At 35.5% G+C, this 21,831-nt stretch overlaps 1 protein-coding gene across 1 annotated transcript; it reads left to right on the plus strand.

The window, feature by feature from the left end:
* Positions 1–1,882: 1,882 nt before the first annotated feature.
* LOC132639896 (uncharacterized) lies at positions 1,883–18,505 on the plus strand. Its single transcript, XM_060356281.1, has 7 exons — positions 1,883–2,132; positions 2,212–2,414; positions 2,690–2,968; positions 3,062–3,437; positions 3,565–3,863; positions 4,003–4,206; positions 18,206–18,505. The coding sequence occupies exons 1-7, from the start codon at positions 1,883–1,885 to the stop codon at positions 18,503–18,505; spliced, it is 1,911 nt and encodes a 636-aa protein (XP_060212264.1).
* The last annotated feature ends 3,326 nt before the right edge of the window (positions 18,506–21,831 follow it).

Here is a 21,831-nt window from a genome sequence, read left to right on the forward strand (position 1 = left end):
TTCAGCAATATCCAAAGCAGAATAGGGGAGAGCTAAAGCAATGAAGCGAGCATACGTAGTAAGTGTATTCACCACCACCCAAGTCACTTCATGCTTTTGGATTTAGGTAAACCTTCCATGAAATACATGCTTATATTACTCCAAGCTACTGAGGGGATGAGGAGAGGCTGAATTAAACTAGATAAGCAGAATGGTTCTCCTTTTTTGCAAACGCCAGCCCTTCTCTGCGAATGCGAAGAAGGAAACCAGATTCAGCTGAAACCAGAAAATTTGGTTTCTCCAATTCCCTATCCAACATCCGAAACTCACTCGGAATCCCCCAGACACAAACCAAATATGTATTTCTATCATAAACCATGCTATGAACTTGTTCGTGCACTCAAAATTCTCAAAAGAGGTCGTCTTGACCCGCGATTGACCAAGGTCAACTCTAACACATCAAAAACTCAACATTCCAACCAAGTACTCAAAACACACCCGAACGCCTCGGCACCCGAACCAAAGACTCGACTAAGTCATAAATGATATTCCGGACCTAATGGATTCGACGAAACTCTAAAAATGACGCATTTACCTTCGATGTTGACTTTGGTCAAACACTTCCATTTCCTTAACTTAGAAAACTCAAATTCTACCAACACCAATCCAAAACTCATTCGATAGCTTTGGGAACCGGCCCACCCCATCCCACAAGCTAAAATCATCATGATGAGATAACAGAAAGGACATTTTTGCAACAACAGACCTAAAACTTTTAAATGACCAAACGGGTCGATACATTATCCTTACAGGTTTAGAAGATATCCAATTTCTTTTAACTGGGCTATTTTGGTTAAATTTAATAACATTAAAGTTTGTCATTTAATTGAAAGTTGAATTCATTGTCGAGATAATGGTCAAAATAACACCTAAAGTATCACTTTTTTTTTGCGAGTTTTTTACATGAACTATTAAGTGTTTGCGTTACCTAGCTACCTGAAGTATAACCAACTATTTATCAAAACATACCATATAAACTATCACGTGTTTGTGTTTCTACCTGGGCTATCACAAACTATTTATCAAATTACACATCGACTAGCATATGATGGTGCTGAAAACTCGCAAAGAAGTCATACTCAGGTATGTTTTTGATCATTATCTATTTAACTTTTTTTTTTCTTTTTTTTTCTTTTCAATTAGTTCCTTTAATTATCCGCATATAATGTCATTTGGCACCACTTTCAAAAAAAAAAAAAATGTACACCACGCACCATCAAACACCAGTTGAGGTGGTGATAATTTAGATAAGAAATGAAAACATATGATAATTCAGGTAGAAAACTCGGGAAAAAATTAAAAAAATAAATAAATTGACGTACGTCAATTATAAACTTTGTCCAGCTTGTTTCTGTGGGGAGTAGCAACAAACATTTGCGAATTGTCACAATTTAAAACTTGAAGTACTCCCACTCAATTGCCAAACTTGTTTGTCCCTTTTAATTCATTCTCCCCTAATAAGTATACAATTTTTACCCGGTAAGGTTTATTTGCGAATCTAATTTGGAGAAAAAATGCATAATTGTGAATTTGAGTAATTCGTAACTACTAATGAATTGCTATTCGATTTCGAACCTATTTTGAAGAAAAGGTGCTTAATTAATTTGGAAAGAAGGAAATTAAGGATAACTACAAAGGAACTGCAATTAATAAAACCTCTAATGAATCAGCAAAACAAAATCAGACCAAGTGGAATATACAATCTTGCGCTTTTGTATACACAAAACTTGAAGAGAGTAATAAGGCTTTTTTATTCCACTTATTTTCTAAGGCTTAGGTTTTGGATTTGTTAATTATTTTTCTTCTTCTCCAGGATTAGGGTTTGGATTTGTTAAGCACAATGATGACTCGAAAAAGAAGTAGAGATATTGCTAAGGAGGTTGACCAGTCCAAAGATAATGCGAAAGTCGGTCTGAGATTATTTGAATCATCTTTTTTTGATACAATCATGGAACCATCTTCTTGTGATGATGTTGGAATGCCCCAGCGACCTACTGCCATGCAGTACGAACACAATCGAAAGACCTTAGAAAAGCATTATGGTGTTGAAATTCCCCACGATATAGTGCATGCAGCTTCTGAAATACTTAAATGTATGTATGAACGACTTGGCTCTTCTAGCAATTTTTTACTCTTTGGTAATTCTTGACTTGGTTTCTCTTATGTTTGTAGTTATATATTACCGTAATAAAGCACACGTGTTGCCAAAAGTTGGAGTACCTCAATTGTTGCAAGAAGCTGCCACTAAGTTGGCACGAGATTTCGATTCAGCAGAAAAAGATCTGGATCACTATGCATTTATGCTTGATCGTGCCATTGTTGAGTCAAGGGAGATTTCAAAGGAGAGAGATCTTGCAATGTCTGGCCCTCCTTACGTAAGTGACAAATAACTGCTCATCTTTAGCAACATGTTTGCATAAGGCACCATGGAGCTAATTCAGAAAACTAGAATTAGCTCCAATACAATAAAGTCTATGCTATCATCATGGACCTAACAAAGTCCAAATAATGATCAACACTAATTACAGGGGTAATATTATGTCCAGCTGTTTGAGCTCTAAACAGCTTTTAAGGCTTTGCATCTTGTTGTTCCAAAATCTTGAAATCATCTTTCCCTTTTTTATTTTGACGAGTTTGATATCTCATTCAGGTGAAAGAAGAATTGGAGGAGGTGAAATGTGCGTTGGAAGCTTTTAGGAACCGCTGGCCTGCCCCTTCAAAAGATCACATCTCAGTGGCCAGGCGTAGCTATTTAGAAACTTTGTGCCAAGATATTAGTCGTCTTCTTCCTGAAGCGGAAGCACGTCAGAATTTGGACCTTGTTTCTAAGTCCATTCGAGATCTCCATGGTTGTGTGTCTGCACTTTTTCTTACTATAGATATAAGCTTTAGACGCCGCCGCACTGTCACTCCTCGTTTTATTGCAGAGGTCTAAATTTTCTCCTTCATTCTAGTCAATCTTTGTATTGTCAAAAATCGTTTTGCACGAGATACTATGAAAGCTTTCTATTGATTCTTGAAGTTTTCAGCAAAATTCTTTGATGTACCATGTCGACCGAGTGTAATAAGTAATTGCATTTTCAGGTGGCAAAGCTCAATCACTGGTGTTCCAAGAAACTTCTTTCCTGCGCCCTTCCAGTTGTCAGTTGAACTCCTTGTGCAAAGATTGTCCCGGGGACTCGTTGGTCTAGATAATCAACTTCGGACCATCAGAAATGCGATGTCAATCGAGAAGCCTGGATCATCTCATCTGTATTCTTTCCTCTTATTGGGTCCTCCTGGTCATGGAAAGACAGCAGTTGCCAAAGCACTTGCGAGAGAGATGTTTGCCGATAGGATTGTGGAGTATAATGTGGCCGATTTCACGGAAAAAGATTTTGTTGAACAAGTGTGCACATGTCCATTATTTGAGTATGTGTTCGTTTCCTCTTTCACTCTACAAAAGGTGGACTCAAATAAATATTTATCGGTAATCTTATTTCACGGTTGTGACTGGTATCTTTTGTTGCAATGTTGACGTGACAGGTGGGATTAGAGACTCGGGGACCCAGCTTATTTCAAACATTGACAAAGCAAGTAGAGCTGTCTTTGATATTATCCTCCAGATTCTACAGAACGGGTCATATGTTGATTCTGTTGGGAGGCGAATTGCTTTATCAGGCATACTGATTCTCTTCACGTCACGTGTGATGTTTCCAAGATGTGATTGTCCAAGAGTTGTTTGGGAATCTTCCTTCAAGCCCCCTTTCAAGGGATTATTAAAGAGTGTACGGGAAATGCAAAAGCCGCATTGCGATTGCAAATTTCAGGAATGTCTGGCTGAGGTGAGATTTGTAGTGAATAAAACTTGATTATGGCTTATTCCAGTTGCATTTTTTTTGGAGGCTACCGTGTTGTGTGTGTTTTAAAAAAAAAAAAATCTATCTTGCTTATTTGTACCGACACAATCTTTGTACATTTCAGGTAGAGAATCGGTTCAAGCCTGGGTTTTCGGACTATTTGGATGACGTAATTATTCTCCCTTGGCTATCTCTTTCTCGTTATATGTCAATTTTCAGGATACAAGTCCGTAATGCAGCTTCCTTATTTGGAAAAAAAGTGGTTATCTATCCATCTGCCGCTGTGTTTCGATGTGCTTGGTCGAATAACTTTGGCAAGATACTAGAGGTAAACACGTTGATTACTTGTCTAAAATGTCTATATGTGCAGTCGAGGCTTTAATAACTAGCGTAGCAAGGATTTTGCTGCACATTCATAGCTATTTTTTAATACGTTTGGAGCAACTGTTACATGATGTTAGCTAAAAATGTTCATTACTTGTCTGAAATGGCTATTTGGTGTAAATTAATCCCGAAATTTATAGTTGATGCTAGGTAGGAAGTTTGTATGTTTTATGGACTTCTAGTCAATTTCCTTTGCCAAAGAGGTCTGCAAAAACTGTGTGATTGAGAGATGGCATAAATTCTGAACATAATTGGTGGGTGGGCACCTTAATGAACTGTGTTTATGTCTGCTATTACAAACATACAATGCTTTGACGATTTAAGTCGACGAATTAAGTCATTTGGTAGCCATGTCTTGGACTCAACGTTTCAGGATGGTAATAGAATAAAAAGACATGTTTCCAAAACTGTTAGACACCCAATTTTGTCCCACCTTTTCTCTAAAATATCTATTTACGCTTTTAGTATTTTTGACAACTTTAAAAAAATTATTTATACTTTACTACAATTATTAGTTTTTATTAATACCGGCGTTTCATTATTCCATTGCAGTCACTAGTTGTTATTATTTTTGTTATTACTACCACTTATCATTATTATTATTATTATTATTATTATTATTATTATTATATTATTATTATTATTATTATTATTATTACTATTATTATTATTACTATTTTTGTTATTATTATTATTATTACCAGTATTATTATAATTTGCATTATAATTATTTTGGCATTTTTACCACCTTATGCACACGCATCGCATTTATTTTGCGCAGTTAAATAATAGCGTTTATTTACTGTTGACTTTCAAAATATTATTGCACGGCTATTATGACATCATATAATTTTATTTTTTATCTGAACACTAATAATTACGTACTTTTATATTAAATAATATTTTGGCACCCGTTAATATATAATTAATTAAAGTAAGTCTTTTTCTTAAATTTAGAAGCCCAAATTATTTCTTTCATTCAGCCCATATTTTAATTTATCTAATCCAAATCCGCCCCAATCAATTTATAAACATTTTTCGGACCAGCCCATTATCACCTAAAATAATACCCAGCCCAAAAATCACCAGCCCATTTCGTCTAAACCCACCCGCTAACCTACCTGACCCGGGCCACGAAAACATTACATTTTTTATTTCCTTACCCTAAAATCTAAACCTTCTCCTATTTTTTGTTTCGATTTGATTTTGCTGGGTATTTGTGATTCTTTGTTTGCGTGTGTAACCTTTCTGTGTTTAATTCAATTATTTAATGTCCCTTACGTGTATTGCGTGCTTCTGTGTGTTTACATGTTTGTTTAGTAGAGTTTCAGTTTAATATGCGGAAGTTTAAAAATCGTATTTCTTGTCTGTTTAGATTTCTACTTAGATAAAAAGCAGAAATCCTATGTTTTAGCTAAAATATGACCAGACTAAGATAAATGTTGATAGGGTAGACATCGACTAAGTATGCTTCTAATTATGTGAGTAAACGGTACCTTGCTTTGTTAGCTGTAAGTTATTAGGAATTCAGCTTAGTTTAAAATATCCCGCATATACTCCTTGTTTATCTATTACTCGACTAAATCAGATTATGAATGCTTTATTACTCTTTGGTTGGAACCGTAAGTTTATGCTTGTTCTTGGGTCATGGTGTCTCCTTTGGCTTTGATTAAAGGCAGCAGATCGATTACAATATAAGTTGTTTGTTGGTATTGCTGCTTAGGTGAAGATTCACTTCTAGTTGTCCTAAACATGAATGGTCTTTTGAACCCCGTATCTAAAGCAAGATTCATGTAGGCTTGAAATGCCCATGTGAGAAATTTAGTCTCTGTTGAAATCCCAAATGATCTTGACATGCTTGCTGCTTAAGATTACTGAAATAAGAAAGGTGAGGTGATAGAGTTAAGAGTGTGTTCATTTGTCCAACTAGCTCCTATTTTAAAAGTTGTAGGTACTGCTACCTTCTTGAGTGTTAATATTAGGTCCTTAAGTTGACATCAAAGTCCTGTGGTCTGGTATTATTCTATCTAGGTGTGAGTATGACTAAACTGGGTGAAGTTTTCCAATACTAATTCTTCCATGCTCTTATTCAGACATTAAGTTCTAAAGTAGAAATATGCTCTGCCGCCACAGATAGGATACTATTAAATAATCTTCTTAAGACTAAGTATACGTTTGGTTGAGATTCTAACTTGTCCAAGTTTTAAAGGGTTGCCTTATCCCCAAACTGAAACGGTCTGATTTGAAGACTCTGTTGGATACCCTTATTTTTTTAAAAAACAAAGAATACTGGCCCCTTTATTTGTTTAATTGGCTTCATCATGTACAACATAGCTTCGCTTTGTTTTATTTAGTATACTGTGTTGCCTAGTCTTGCTATCCCTTGTTTAGATTCCTCATGTATGGTGGATGTACTCGAGTTCCCTTCTTCCTCTGTGCTATTATGCTACTGCTATGTGATATACATAGGATATACACAATATACACAATCTACTGATCTTTTTTTTTAGTTTACATTTTATGTTTAACCTTATTCATTGATAATATACTAATCTTTTCCTTCTCTTTCGTTTTTATGCATGACCATCGCGTACGAGTCCGAGGGACTCGTCTTCTTCCGCATTTGGGGTTGGGCTAAAAGTCCAACGTAATCTCCTCGAGTCATTCCCATCAGCCCATCCGCAACAATACAATGAAAAAAATTACTGGGCCGAAGCCCAACAGCAGCATGATCATAGTAGTCTTAAAAATGGGCTGAGCCCATTTAACTTATTTGCTCCTCTATTTTATTTTTTGTGCATTTAATTTGTATTGTATGTCTAACACTTTGTTTTGTTAATTTAGATGAACCTTAGCGAAATTAGTGGGGTTTAGTTTTAGTAATGGGTAGTTAATTTAAGGAAAACCAACAGTTAATTCCATAAGATTTCATTCTCTCTTTATTTTTGTTAAATTATTCATAGTATCTACAATATTTATTTTCATTAGAATAATTGATTTTCAAAAGAGCATGACTACATATTTTGAGCTAAAGGAATCATGATTTATTATTACTATCTTAGAAAATTAAAAACGTCACTAATACGCAAATATGAACTCAAGTATATTTTATAAACAATGTTTTTAAGATTTATCCAGCTATGCATATTTTTAGTCGAATATAGTTAATAAAGAGTAATAAAAAGAGAAAGAAACTCACGCCCCTTTGCATCGTATTATAGAGTAAATCTAGATTTTTCTACATCGCCATGCTTATATAATTTTATCCAAAGCTCCAATTTGCTAAGTCTTCTCTTAAAAGCTATTACTTATATGCAAACTATTATATTTTCTGCAAGTCCTATTTTAAATAACATTATTTTTCATTTAAAGCCTTGGCAACATTTATAAGTCTTATTTTAAATAGCATTATTATATTTCAGTTAAAACCTTAACAACATTTATAAGTATTATTTTAAATAGCATTATTATATTTTTCTTTAAAACCTTATCAATATTTACAAGCCCTTTTCTTAAAATTAAATGCTATATTTGCATCTTTAGCCTTAAATTAATTAACCTAAGTTTGGACGGTAATCGTGATTAACGGATTCTAAAGGATGCCTAACCCCTTCCCTTTAGGATAATCTAGAACCCTTACCTAGAATCATAAATTAAGCAGACCATTAACAGAGGTTTAGATAGGCTTTACCTTAGTTAATAAATTAGGTGTCCTAATTCACCGTTAAACTAATTAGGTGGCGACTCCTTAAAATAAATAAAATAGGAATCACCAATATGTTGTACTTTACTTAGACCCGTTTAAATGGGGTATAACAGCTTGGCGACTCCGCTGGGGATTTTAGGTTCTTAACCATAACAACTTAGGTTAATGAATAATTTGTTGGATGTTTTGTTTGTTTTGCTTTATTTTGCCTGTATTGTTGCTTTATATGCTTTTAAATGTTTTTGTTATTGTTTTATTCCTTATATGCATTTTCTATGTAATATATATATATTTTTGCTTTTCTTAAATTGGCATTTCGCTCATACTTCCTCCACTCCTGGAAAATTCACACAAATTCACACACTTAAAGCGGTTTCGCGGTTAGCGGCCGTGCACTACTAAATCACCCTTTTTAGTTGGATCGATCTTGTGGATTTAGTCGATCGGCGATACAATCGACAGCCACGAACTTTCCACTCCCAAGTTGTCCACTTGGGGGAGCCTTGCGTCATAGGAAACCAACTCCTAGTCAGCCTAAGATAGAGCTAAACCAAAACCCCTCTTTAAGGGCATGCATATTAAACTTAGGAGGCTTAATAGCCTTGGTATATTAAGTCCATTAGTCAACCTTACCCAAAATGTCCAAGTGGGTTCACGACCCCAAGCGACGCTTATCATATTATGTGTGCGTTATTTGAAGGTTGATTGTGCCAACAATATGGACCGTTGTTCTAAATTAATTAAACTTTAGGAGGGTGGGTTTGACAAACCTTTTGTGATGCAGATAGCCATGAAGATCGTAAGTTTTGGTGAAAATACCTTGTCGCACATTATTAATAGAGAAAGGAGCTTGGACGCAATGAAGAATTGAACTTAGCTTATTTTAATTAGGAATATTTTTTCTTTTTTGGCATGTAATAAAGCTTAAAAATATTTATGTACTTCATTTTGGGAATAGATTTGTTTAAATAATTAAAGAGCAAATGGGATGACATATAATGACACCTTCATCTTTTAAATACACGCTAGGCCTACCTCGGGCATAAGGAGGTCCCCTGCATATTAACACGCGTGGCTATTATTTAATATACTTGTGTTATAAGCTTTTAAGTTGCGTGCTTGCTTGCTAAGTGGTTTACTTGAATTTATTTGCAATATGCTTGCTTTTGAATTTATTTGCGATTATCACTTGATGCTAAGAGCATTACTTAAATTTATTTGCAATAGGCTCTGATTTGAATTTATTTGTGAAATGTTACTAACGTCTTCTTCGTTTCTCTTGATAAGAGAAGAGAATATTGAATCCATATTTTCTTTTCTTGATATATAATTGCATGCATCACCTTCATGATTTTTAAATAATAGTAATCAAATTATTCCGCGATTAGCGCACTTTAGCGACTCTAGAGCACCTTTAAGATCGTTCACATTCCTAGCATGATTCCCGGTTTTCTTATAAAATAGGACGTTTTATTCGAAAAGTTCTAATCGTCGGGGGAAATTTCCTAATTTTCGCATCCATGAACTAGCCTTGAAAAAAAAAATCTTTTGGCCAACACTTGAAGTTAATGCCTGTCATTCCAACTTTGTTATTCGCTTAGTGTCAAATAATTAGTCTCGCATCAAACTGCAAATTCTAGAGCTTTTCCGTGTCCTTCCTTTACGGGTATGATCTTCTGTCTCGAATGACGAAACATTTGGCCTGTTAGCTCCATGATAACGTCCAAATACACCCTATTAATTAGAATGGGCACGGTCGTATGCAAATATAATTTACCCAACTATGAGTCGGGGTCGAATCCCACAGAGAACAATATGTAGGCGATTAGGAAAAGTAGGAATTTTCACCAACTACGCTAAAGCCAAACGATGGATAATATTTTGGTTTTGTTTGAGAGAAAATTATAACTAATGCAAAAATGTAAACTAACCTAGAAAGCAAGTAAAATGATCAATGACCACAAGCATGGATACAAGGGAGACTACGCTCAAGTAACGATCCAATGTATTTCATGATTTACAAATAATGGTAAATTTATATTACTTAGTCTCGGATAATGACTCTAAATTAGCTTCTTCCGAAGACTAACTAGACTACCTAATTGAATATCCCTAAAGCAACTAGGAGCATTAAGAACACCCGAATATGGCTACAAGTGGTGTCGCCTATTCCTAGGTCGATTTCCATTAGATGAGGGTTAACGCCCCAAATTCTTGTTAATTAATCTTTCCCAATCCCGAGTTTGCCTCTTCCAAGTTTAAACCGAAATAAATGGGCAAGTCTTAGGGTTAGCTACTCCCTTAAGAATCATTCAAAATGAGATTAATTAAAGAAACAATAACTCACTTCATTAGGAATAAAATCATTCAACACATAAGCAAAACAAGAGATTCAATCCAAACTTAAACAATATATACTTCCATAAACAAGGTTCAAGTATTGAAATGAAATACTACACACATAAATATTCAATATCAAACAAGAAATTGAAGAAAGGATTAAGAATATCTCATTAAAGTGCTTTAAATCTTCTCCTCCAATGTGTTGGTGTGAAACCCTAGCCTCCAAGGACTTGTGTTGAGCCAAAGATGGAAATGTTTTCTTGCCCTAAGCCTCTCTTTATGCCCAGATTTTTCCAAGTCAAAACAATGACAAAATATGCCCCAACTTTCAGTTTTTGCAGTTCTGCCCGTTTTTTGCAGTTCTGTCCCGTTTTTGCAAAACTGTCCCATTTGGCCTCTTTTTGACTAAATTTTCACTTGGTTTCTTCTGATCACTTCTAAATCACATAAAACCTGTAAAGTAGATGTAAATGATATTAAATACACTATTTTCTCAAGCAAATATAGCAAAAATATAAGATTAAAGAAGAGATAAGTTGGTAAAATACCAACTTATCAAACCCCCAAACTTAAACTATTGCTTGTCCTCAAGCAATTCAAAACATAAAATCTCTTTCTAAGGAATTGACTCAATAGTGCATCAACATCATACCAAATTAAAAAGTCTACTTTAAGCACAAAAACATGACTTTGATTGGTACCAACAATTAATTCAAAACATATGAATCACCAACTTCTTCTTAAAAACTTCATTTTCTTTTCAAGTGCTCAAACACCAAGTTGATCAAAGTAGCAATCAAGTCATGACACTAAAGCTTCAAAATTTGACTCCTTATCACAAAACAACTTTCTTTTGTTCATTCCTCTCAATTGGAAAATGGAACAAGTTCACAACTTAAATTCTCATGTGTCCTCACACTCAAGAGAGAATCCCACACTTAGAAAATGTAATTCAAAACACAAATGGGATATTTAAATAGAAAGAATTAACTCTCTTCTCTCACAAAGATGTTCAATTGCACAAGTAGTACCATAAGCTTGCCCTTCATGTATTTCTCCACTAATATAGACACACTTGGTTCAAAATCAATTAGGACTTAAAGGATTGTAATGTAAGCTTTTGGTTAAGGTAGGAACATAATTTGGAAATAGTGACTCAAAAACCTCCCTAAGCACTACAATTTTCAACAATCAAAGCACACTTCCTTTGAAATTTTTTCACCCCTTTCTTCATTTTTCCTTTCACCACTTAGTCTTCCCATTATTCACACACTAGTTTTTTTTTTTTTTTATTTGCACCGTAACACCGTCGACGGACCGTCGATCGTGTTACGGGCCGTATCTCCAACCGTAACTCAAGTTATTCATTTATAGCACAGGAACCGTAACTCATTCGACGGACCGTCACACGTGTTACGGTCCGTAACACCTCACCGTAACACCACCCAAATTTCCAGAAAGTTTTACATGGAAATCAATGGTGTTACGATGGGTGTTACGGTCCGTAACACCTCACCGTAACGTCATCCAAATTTCCAGAGAGTTTACTTGGAAATTTAATGATGTTACGATGGGTGTTACGGTCCGTAACACACGTTACGGTCCGTAACACTGAACGACGGAACCATTTAACAGTTCAATTTTTTTTTTCCGCCTTTAAAGTAACTCCCACATAACAACTTTTTCCAACCATCACCCCCAAACTTAGGCTTTTCGCCTATGTTTGCACTTTCAACGCACTTAAGGAGGTAGGGTACCAAAAGATGGATCAATGAAGAACAAAAGGTTAAAGCTTGTAACATGGTTGACAAAGAAAAGGTTAAAGGCTCAAAAGGGGTTGACTAGGGAAAATATGCAAAGGTAGGATATTTAAGGCACAAAAGCGGTTCAAGGAAGGCCTAACATCATTTTTCAAACCAAGTGTAGTCTAGGATTTCGCCTTGAAACTCATTCCGGGCAAGTTCTAGACCACAAATAATGCAAAAGAACTCACAAATAAACCTCATCACACATGACACATGAAAACTCAAGTAGAATATGTATCCAAGAACCAATTGAAACAAATGAACTCAAAAAGTCACTCATAGCCTAAAGAGACTAATTAGTGAAAGTAAGAGCCAAAAATTAAATCTAAAAATCACAACAAGAAACCTTACTTCAATCATTTTTCTTTTTCAAAAATCAAGAGTTCATATGTTAAGGTTTAAATAAGTTGGTACCAAGCAAGCCAAAAATTAGCCAAGGGGTAAAAAATCACATCCCAACACCATTTTTACTCCTAAACTACCTAACTAAGAACGGAAATAAAATAACAAAAGTGACTAATCCACAACATGCAAAAAGAACGAAATTTTCAAGAATTTGAGCAAGTTCCATTTGTAACGTTTATCCACAGCCACACCAACAGTCACAAAATAAACCCGACAAGGGCACACAATCAAGCATAACCAAAATATAGCGTGCTACCACATGCCACCCCCAACTAAAAACATTGCAGTGTCTTCACTGCACAAGCAAAAACTGGACAGTTTTGCAGAAACTGTCCAGTTTCTGCAATTTTCAGCAGCTACTGGTTTGGGGCTGTCCAAAAATTCGACCTGCTCAAAACAACTCCAAAAATTCTGAAACTTTGCAGATTAGTCAAAAACCATAAACAAAACTATTCTAAAAACTCAAATTTCAAAAATAATTTAAATTTTTTAAAACGATGGGTTGCCTCCCACCAAGCGCTTAAGTTAACGTCGCGGCACGACGGTTACCTTTTACCACTTTTCCCTCCATTTGGAAGATATGAATTTGCGCCCCAACTTTGAATCAAGATTCCGGTGATGCTCATGAGGCGGTGGTAGGAAAGCAAAGAGGCCAACTTTTGGGTATCGCATTTTGCACTTCTTGGCCCGTGCGTGAGGCATGCCATTTTCTCTTCTTGGCATAGCAAACTTCAAAATGAAAACGCTTTCTTCTTCATCTCCAAAAATCTCCATTGGCTTGATTGGTTCAACTTCCATATCATCTACCAAGCACAACGTTGAAAAATGGCTAGAATGAGGTCCAACGCGCTCAAATTCTAAATTTGCATGAATTTTTGCATCCTCACCCAAAAATGAACTAGAGTCTTCAAAAATTATTTTATGAACTTTTTTATGCAACTCTAGTATCATTTCTTCAATCTCGACATCTTGCATTATTTTCGGATTGGTCGGTTGGCAATTCACCATTAACTCATGAAAATCAATCTTGACCTCTTCTTCATTGGAAACCAACTCAAAATTATGATCCATGGCCCTTTGATATTGAGCATTACATGCTTCAATCTTTGCATTCAATTCGGCCTCCAATTTCCGGATATCAATTTCAAGTAGCTCCACTTCTTGACTTTGCTCAACATGCATTTTTAGATATTCTTCCATCATCCGTGAAAAGCCTTCACGGTGATCCCCATAGACTTCAAGATGTTGAGCTTGATTCATTAGCCAATCTTGGCTCACCATTTCCATTTTGTCAAGATTTTCTTCATGGTGAGAATCGTCCAAAGCTTGTAAAAATCCTAACATGGTGAAATCCATGTTTTGGATAGTTTCATCATCTCCATTTTGAACTATTTCCCACCATTTGGCCACAATTTTCCCATATTTTTCATTTCTCTCCATAATGCCACTTTAACATTTCCTCAATTTCCTTTTTTCGAGTGTTGAAGATTTCTTCTTTATGACTTAGCTCATTTTCTTCAAGTTGAACCACTTCTTCAATTTCACAACTCTTGTTGTGGTCACAAGAATTTTCGGGCTCATCTTGTAAATTTGAAATCTCTTCTTCAACTACTTCATTTTGAGGATTAGGCACATCCATAGAAATTGAAAAATTTTCATCCTCAAGTGATTTGTTCATTTCTAAAATGGATTGCCCGACGAGTTCTCGCTCCTCCTCCCTTTCCCGGTCAAAGTATGCTTGGAGCAATTCCATGATACCTTCATATCCGGTACTTTGCCCTTCGTTTGCCATATCATTGTTCCTATCAAACTCAAAAGCACAACTAGTATTTTCATTAGAACAACTTGGGGGAGGGGAAGGAAAATAATTAGGACAATCACTCCAATGTCCATTTTGACCACCACATATATTACAAATATTCCCATCATAGGATTGAGACGGTGCACACATCTCTCTCCCGGGAGCATTTTCACAATCTTGCCAAAAGTGAGGTCCTCCACAATATGGACATGGGTCATCAAAGTATGAACAACTACCATCCAACCAATTTTCATTATATGATGTCATTTTTTTTTTAGCAGAAGCAAAAACTGGACAGTTTCTGCAGAAGCAAAAACTGGACAGTTTCTGCAGAAGCAAAAACTGGACAGTTTCTGCAGAAACAAAAACTGGACAGTTTTTCAGAAACTGGACAGTTTTGCAAAAATTGGGCAGTTTTTCAGAAACTGGACAGTTTTGCAAAAACTGGGCAGTTTTTCAGAACTGGACAGTTTCTGTTTTTTTTTAGAAAGCAAAGAAAGTTTGGACCAAAGCAAGTTAGCTTAAATCCCAAACTAACCTAAATACGCCAAATTGTTCCCCGGCAGCGGCGCCATTTTGATAACGTCCAAATCCACCCTATTAATTAGAATGGGCACGGTCGTATGCAAATATAATTTACCCAACTATGAGTCGGGGTCGAATCCCACAGAGAACAATATGTAGGCGATTAGGAAAAGTAGGAATTTTCACCAACTACGCTAAAGCCAAACGATGGATAATATTTTGGTTTTGTTTGAGAGAAAATTATAACTAATGCAAAAATGTAAACTAACCTAGAAAGCAAGTAAAATGATCAATGGCCACAAGCATGGATACAAGGGAGACTACGCTCAAGTAACGATCCAATGTATTTCATGATTTACAAATAATGGTGAATTTATATTACTTAGTCTCGGATAATGACTCTAAATTAGCTTCTTCCGAAGACTAACTAGACTACCTAATTGAATATCCCTAAAGCAATTAGGAGCATTAAGAACACCCGAATATGGCTACAAGTGGTGTCGCCTATTCCTAGGTCGATTTCCATTAGATGAGGGTTAACGCCCCAAATTCTTGTTAATTAATCTTTCCCAATCCCGAGTTTGCCTCTTCCAAGTTTAAACCGAAATAAATGGGCAAGTCTTAGGGTTAGCTACTCCCTTAAGAATCATTCAAAATGAGATTAATTAAAGAAACAATAACTCACTTCATTAGGAATAAAATCATTCAACACATAAGCAAAACAAGAGATTCAATCCAAACTTAAACAATATATACTTCCATAAACAAGGTTCAAGTATTGAAATGAAATACTACACACATAAATATTCAATATCAAACAAGAAATTGAAGAAAGAATTAAGAATATCTCATTAAAGTGCTTTAAATCTTCTCCTCTAATGTGTTGGTGTGAAACCCTAGCCTCCAAGGACTTGTGTTGAGCCAAAGATGAAAATGTTTTCTTGCCCTAAGCCTCTCTTTATGCCCAGATTTTTCCAAGTCAAAACAATGACAAAATATGCCCCAACTTTCAGTTTTTGCAGTTCTGCCCGTTTTTTGCAGTTCTGTCCCGTTTTTGCAAAACTGTCCCGTTTGGCCTCTTTTTGACTAAATTTTCACTTGGTTTCTTCTGATCACTTCTAAATCACATAAAACCTGTAAAGTAGATGTAAATGATATTAAATACACTATTTTCTCAAGCAAATATAGCAAAAATATAAGATTAAAGAAGAGATAAGTTGGTAAAATACCAACTTATCACTCCATGCCTCGTAGAATCCCTTTTGCACTCGGTCTACGTCATGGAATTTTTACTTTCAAACTCTGTCATTTTCACCATTTATCGCTTCTTAAATTGGTAGATGTCCAAATTTATTTGTGTAATCTATCAAATGGCACTTCTCGATATTTGTTTGATTTTGCCATCAAGTTGCTCAAGAACGACTTTTCAAGTGCCTTACTTCTGCGGAGCCTTCACTCGTTTAATCGAGTCATTCTTATTTTGGGTCGCCGAGATTTATCTTCACGCACCCATTAGTTTCAACTTTTGGCATGCAAGTCGAGGGACAATCTCATAGGTCTCTCGTTTTCAACCCGCCAATGCTAAAACAATTTTAGAGCCGTTCGCAGCTCTTGGGTATATTAAGTTCAACTCTCGTGCGCTCGATCAATCGTAATCCCGAGTTTGTCTATGGTATATCCGAACAAACACCAAATGCGTCTAAAGCCACAACCCGACTTCCTGCCGGATACAGGATACATAGGCGGCCTGTATAAAGTTTGGTCTTTATTATAAAATTCTAATTTTCCCCCAAAAGAAGGAGCATGAAACTGGGGCAGACTTTTGGCATGCAACCAAGACATCTTTTTCAAAAACGTCCTAAAGACTGGGGCAAAAATTTTTGGAATATGCCGGAGTTGGTAAAGGATAAGAATCAACTTAGAACCAAGCTTTGCTATGAGTCAGCCTTTCTTCAAATTGCATGATTCTACTCCAATGTAATTTTCTTTTCTTCCAACTCATTCTCAACCGTTAGAGCCAGATAGCTGATGATTCATTTTCGTCCATTCGTTCCCTTTATATGACTTAAGTCATCTCTAATCTAGAGCCTGCTTAATTAGATCACGAACTAATCTATTTAAAAAAAAATATTATTTTGGGCATTTACTTCATTTGTTATATATGCTCCATGCACTAACATTTTATTTTTTGTGAAGTTTTATTTTTCTCTTTAGAGGTTGTCTAGCATTGAACATTGTTTTGGTGGCGCATCTGCATTATGGACGGGACTAAAATGGCAAAGAGATTTGAATCATTCAACACTGGCATGGGGTTGGTGCGAGAACAAAATGAGGATAGCAAAAAGAATGTGGTTCAAAGAAGCATTTTGGTCAATTTAGGAAATACCTTCAGCCTTCTTCCTAACACAACTTCAGCTTCCAGCTCAACCCAAAACATTTCCTTCACTATTTCTCCTTACCCAACTCCTACATATATACCGCCAAGATACTCTATTAAAACAGAAGCTTTGCAAGTCACGTTGATGCCTAATATCCAACCGCCTGCACTCGCATCACCCTTCACAAAAAGCCAGCAAAATCAGCTAGTGGTACGCCCATACAAGAGATCGAGAAATGAAATAAATGCAATTAATTGGAATGACTCGGATAGAGAGATCCACAATTTAAGGAGAATTGTTGAAGAAGAGATGCGTGCGAGAAATATCCAAAGTTTAAGATATGAAAGCTTGTGCATGCTTCCAAATGTTGAGTTGCCGCCAGGATTCATGCCAAAATTCAACACCTTCAATGGCAGAGGAAATCCTGTTACGCACTTGAAGGACTATTGTAGCATATTAACAGGAATTGGACAAAATGAAGCCATACGAATGAAATTGTTCATTCAGAGCCTATCAGGGTTGGCATTAGGTTGGTACGCAGAACAAGACTTTCGCAAATGGTACACATGGGAGGACATGGCCCGCGACTTTGTAGAACAATTCAAGTTTAACATCGGGGTTAGTCCAAATATTTATGATATGCGTGAGATAGAAAGAATGCCACATGAGTCTTTTCAGGAATATGCCATCCGATGGAGATTGGAAGCTTCAAAAATACGCCCTCCATTGCCCGAGAATGAGTTGATTTCAACTTTCATCCAAATGCAAAAGGGCATATATTATGAAAAGTTGTTATGTACGCAGTTACGTGAGAAGCGGGCATTCGAGCAAGAAGAATTGTTGACACTTCATTAGTACAAGAAACTTTTCAAGCTGAGACATTCAACAACTTGTAAAGCAAAAAGAGAGAAACCGACTCAACTGTTAGGTCTACATATCAGTCGCAATCACGACTGAACCTTCAATATTTTCTTTTTCAGGGTCCTGTAGGCTTCAGATTTGAGATGCTGAATAGGGTGAATGAAATTTTCCTCTTCAATCCATTTGCTTCAGACCTACTCCATGGTGCTCGATTGCCTATGAACGAGGGCCCGCACCTGGTAGTGGGTTCACCGGGGATAACTGATGTATTACTTGATCTGTTTGAAAATGTCAAGAGAGAATTGGATGGAGAAGGCAAGAGCGAAGTGAATGGAAACACGACCAGAGGCGGAGACAGCAGGAGCAAACTTAAAGCAGTAACTAGTTCCATTTTCCACATATCTACTCTCTTACATTGAGAGTAGTACAGTTATAAAGGTTTCAGCCCAGACAATATTTCTGATGTCTAATTTGTGGTTTTCTTTTTCTGTGGCAAGCCATTGCATATTCAAGTGTGTTGCCACTCAGAAAGGGACTAGTCAAATTTGACGGAGCTAAGCGCCACAGAGTATTCCCTTAGCTGCTGCTCTGCTGCTTGGATGAACAGATATAGAAGTAGCGGTATTGTCTTTACTGTAATGAACATTTGATGCTTTTGCGTGTTCATATATTATATATATACATACATTTACTTGCATATACCTACACTTCGGAGGCAGGAATAGTGAACATATTACCCTTTCTATTTATTCATGCTTGACAATACACATATGCATAATATATTTTCGTCAGCAGAAACTCGGTAGGAGTTCTCACTCTGCGTTTGCATTATTAACATATTGACGTGTATGCTATTATCAAAATTCTTCTTTTTTTTTTCCCCCAATTGCCTAATTCTGCATATTAATTTTGCACTGGAGGAAGAAGGGAAGTCTTAACATGCAGAGGAAAAGAAGTTGAAGTTGTGGAGCAGCAGGATGTTGCAGAAATGCAGAGTCCGGCAGTTAGGACTATTATATTGAAGATGAGTAGTTGAAATGAAGTCAGTATAGTCGGTTCCAGGTTTCAGGCTCCGAGGACTCCGGCATCTATTGGTAACCCGGGTGGTTCTTTAGGGAGGGGCGACGCTCAGTCAGGTCACGGTGGTTTTCAATCATCGAGAGGCAGACACCAGTCCGGGAGAGGTGGTGCTCATGGCTCCAGAGGTGGGGCACAGTCTGTTCAGAGTGGCCGAGGTGGTGCGCAATGTTATGCCTTTCCGGTAGGCCAAAAGCAGAGGCTTCGGATGCTGTGATCTCAAGTACTATTTCTGTTCGTCATCGGCCGACTTCGGTTTTATTTGATCCAGGGTCTACTTATTCATATTTGTCTATTTATCACTCTGTGGGTTGGGATTTGACTTGCAACCATCTTGACCTACCTATATATGTGTCTACTCCGGTTGGGGATTCCGTGTTGGTTTGATAGAGTCTATCGAAATTGTCTAGTTACTTTCATGGGGTATGACACGTGGGTGGATCTGATGATCCTGGACATGTTAGAGTTTGACATTATATTGGGCATGGCTTGGTTATCTCCGTATCACGCCATCTTGGGAGTTAGGGTTACACCTAACAATTCAATTCAATAATCACGTGACTTGGGTTAAATAATTTATCTGCAAATAGTTATGTTTTCCTCGTTGTGCAGAATTCGTGCGTAGTGTATTACCAACACCAAAATAAGACCACGGAAAGTGTGTTTTAGAAATTTTACGAAGAAACTAAATATTGTATTGAATTTTTCCTGGTCGAAAAGACTAGGAATTTTGTTTGAACTACATCGTTTTATTACAGAAATTGACTTGCCTACGAATAAATATAATTAGAAATAACTAGAAAAACAAATGTATTAAATTGAAGTGGAGCATTTTTATTACATCCTTAAAATACCATCAAATTGAATACCATGGACTTGGTGTGATTCATTAATTAGAATGTCCAATAACTAGGGGAAAAAAAAAGTTCACATATTTCTTGTTTTTAGAATATGCAATAACTAGAAAAATCCTGGAGGGTAAATTGTGTCAGTTCTAACATTTTTTTTTTTGAAATTCCTGTATTTCAAGTTATGCTGGTATAATCGAAGTTTTAAAAGATATTTGTGGTTTAGTCTAGCGGTATGATAGTTCAAATAATGTTTCCATATTATAAAGTGATTAATTTAATTAATTTTAAAATACTAGCTAAAACTTAATTACCGGTTCAAAAATTGGCTATTTTTCCATTTCTCCCTGCTTTTGGGAAAACAGGTTGACTGGAGTTGGACTGGAAATTACACTCAATGACCTTGAAAAAGAGTGATCGTGAACTTTTGATCTCTGCTTGTCCCATGAATAAATATTCATAGTCAAAAATAAAAAATTGTTAAATTTAAAGTTTTGTTCATGAAATAAGCGGAGTCAAAAGTTCAATACCATTCTAATAAATCACCTAAAAAAAAGTCTCAATTTCTAATGTACTGAAAAAATTCTAGTCCTGTTACACCCAACTGAGAGGCTATAATTGGGCTTAGCTGATGGGTCAAGCCCATTTGACAGCTTTATTCTTTTTCTATTTAATAAACGGAAAAGGTCCAAAAATACCTCTGACCTATTGAAAAAGGCTCATAAATATCCTCCTTCCACCTTTTGGTCTAAAAATACCCTTCCATCCACCTTTTAGGTCTAAAAATACCCTTAAGGTTTGTTTTTGGCTCAAATATACCCCTCAAACTAACAAGTTAAAATTAACTCTTTTAAAAAGCCAAATGGCAATTTGTAATTGGTCAATAATAAAATTCCGTAATTTCAAAAAAAAATCCAAATTTTAAAAAAAAAATTGCCAATAATAAATTTTCAGTAATTTAAAATTCCAGATTTAAAAAAAAATTGCCAATAATAAAATTCCGTAATTTACATATTTTTTTAAAAAAAAATTGTGTGGAAACTTAAAAATTAAAAACTAAAAAATTTAAAAATATGAACGAAACTGTTTTTTTTTTTTTTTTGCATTTCGTGAATTAATCAACGAAATATGTTTTTTTTTTTGCATTTCGTGAATAAAAAAACGAAATAGGAAATTATAATTTTTTTTTGCATTTCGTGTATTAAAAAACGAAATAGGATAAAAAAAAATTATTTTCGTTCATATAAAAACGAAATTGGAAAATTGGACAAAATATATTTTCCAATTTTGTTTTTATATGAACAAAATTAATTTTTTTATCCTATTTCATTTTTCAATACACGAAATGCAAAAAAAAAAATATAATTTCCTATTTCGTTTTTTTATTCACGAAATGCAAAAAACAAAACATATTTCGTTGATTAATTCACAAAATGCAAAAAAAAAAAAATCAGTTTTGTTCATATTTTTTAATTTTTAAATTAAATAATATATGTGTCCAATCACAAAATGCCATTTGGCTTTTTAAAAGAGTTAACTTTAACTTTGTTAGTTTGAGGGGTATATTTGAGCCAAAAACAAACCTTAAGGGTATTTTTAGACCAAAAGGTGGAAGAAGGGTATTTATGAGTCTTTTTCAATAGTTCAGGGGTATTTTTGGACCTTTTCCGATAATAAATTTACATCATTAATGTGTGAGTTTTCATTATTTTTTCCTCATTTGGGAAACTAACGTACTGCAAAACATGGTATCACTCTGAATATCTGATATCACAATTCAACAATTGATCACTAGTACTTCTACTTGCTTAAAAATAAGA

Source organism: Lycium barbarum, chromosome 5 (assembly GCF_019175385.1).
Source record: "Lycium barbarum isolate Lr01 chromosome 5, ASM1917538v2, whole genome shotgun sequence".
Lineage (NCBI taxonomy): Eukaryota > Viridiplantae > Streptophyta > Magnoliopsida > Solanales > Solanaceae > Lycium > Lycium barbarum.

Excerpts from the sequence above, each read along its gene's own strand:
- LOC132639896 (XM_060356281.1), top strand. The coding sequence starts at position 1,883 with ATGACTCGAAAAAGAAGTAGAGATATTGCTAAGGAGGTTGACCAGTCC. Across the intron at positions 2,415-2,689 it reads CAATGTCTGGCCCTCCTTAC|GTGAAAGAAGAATTGGAGGA; the intron begins GTAAGTGACAAA and ends TATCTCATTCAG. Across the intron at positions 4,207-18,205 it reads ACTTTGGCAAGATACTAGAG|GGTCCTGTAGGCTTCAGATT; the intron begins GTAAACACGTTG and ends TTTCTTTTTCAG.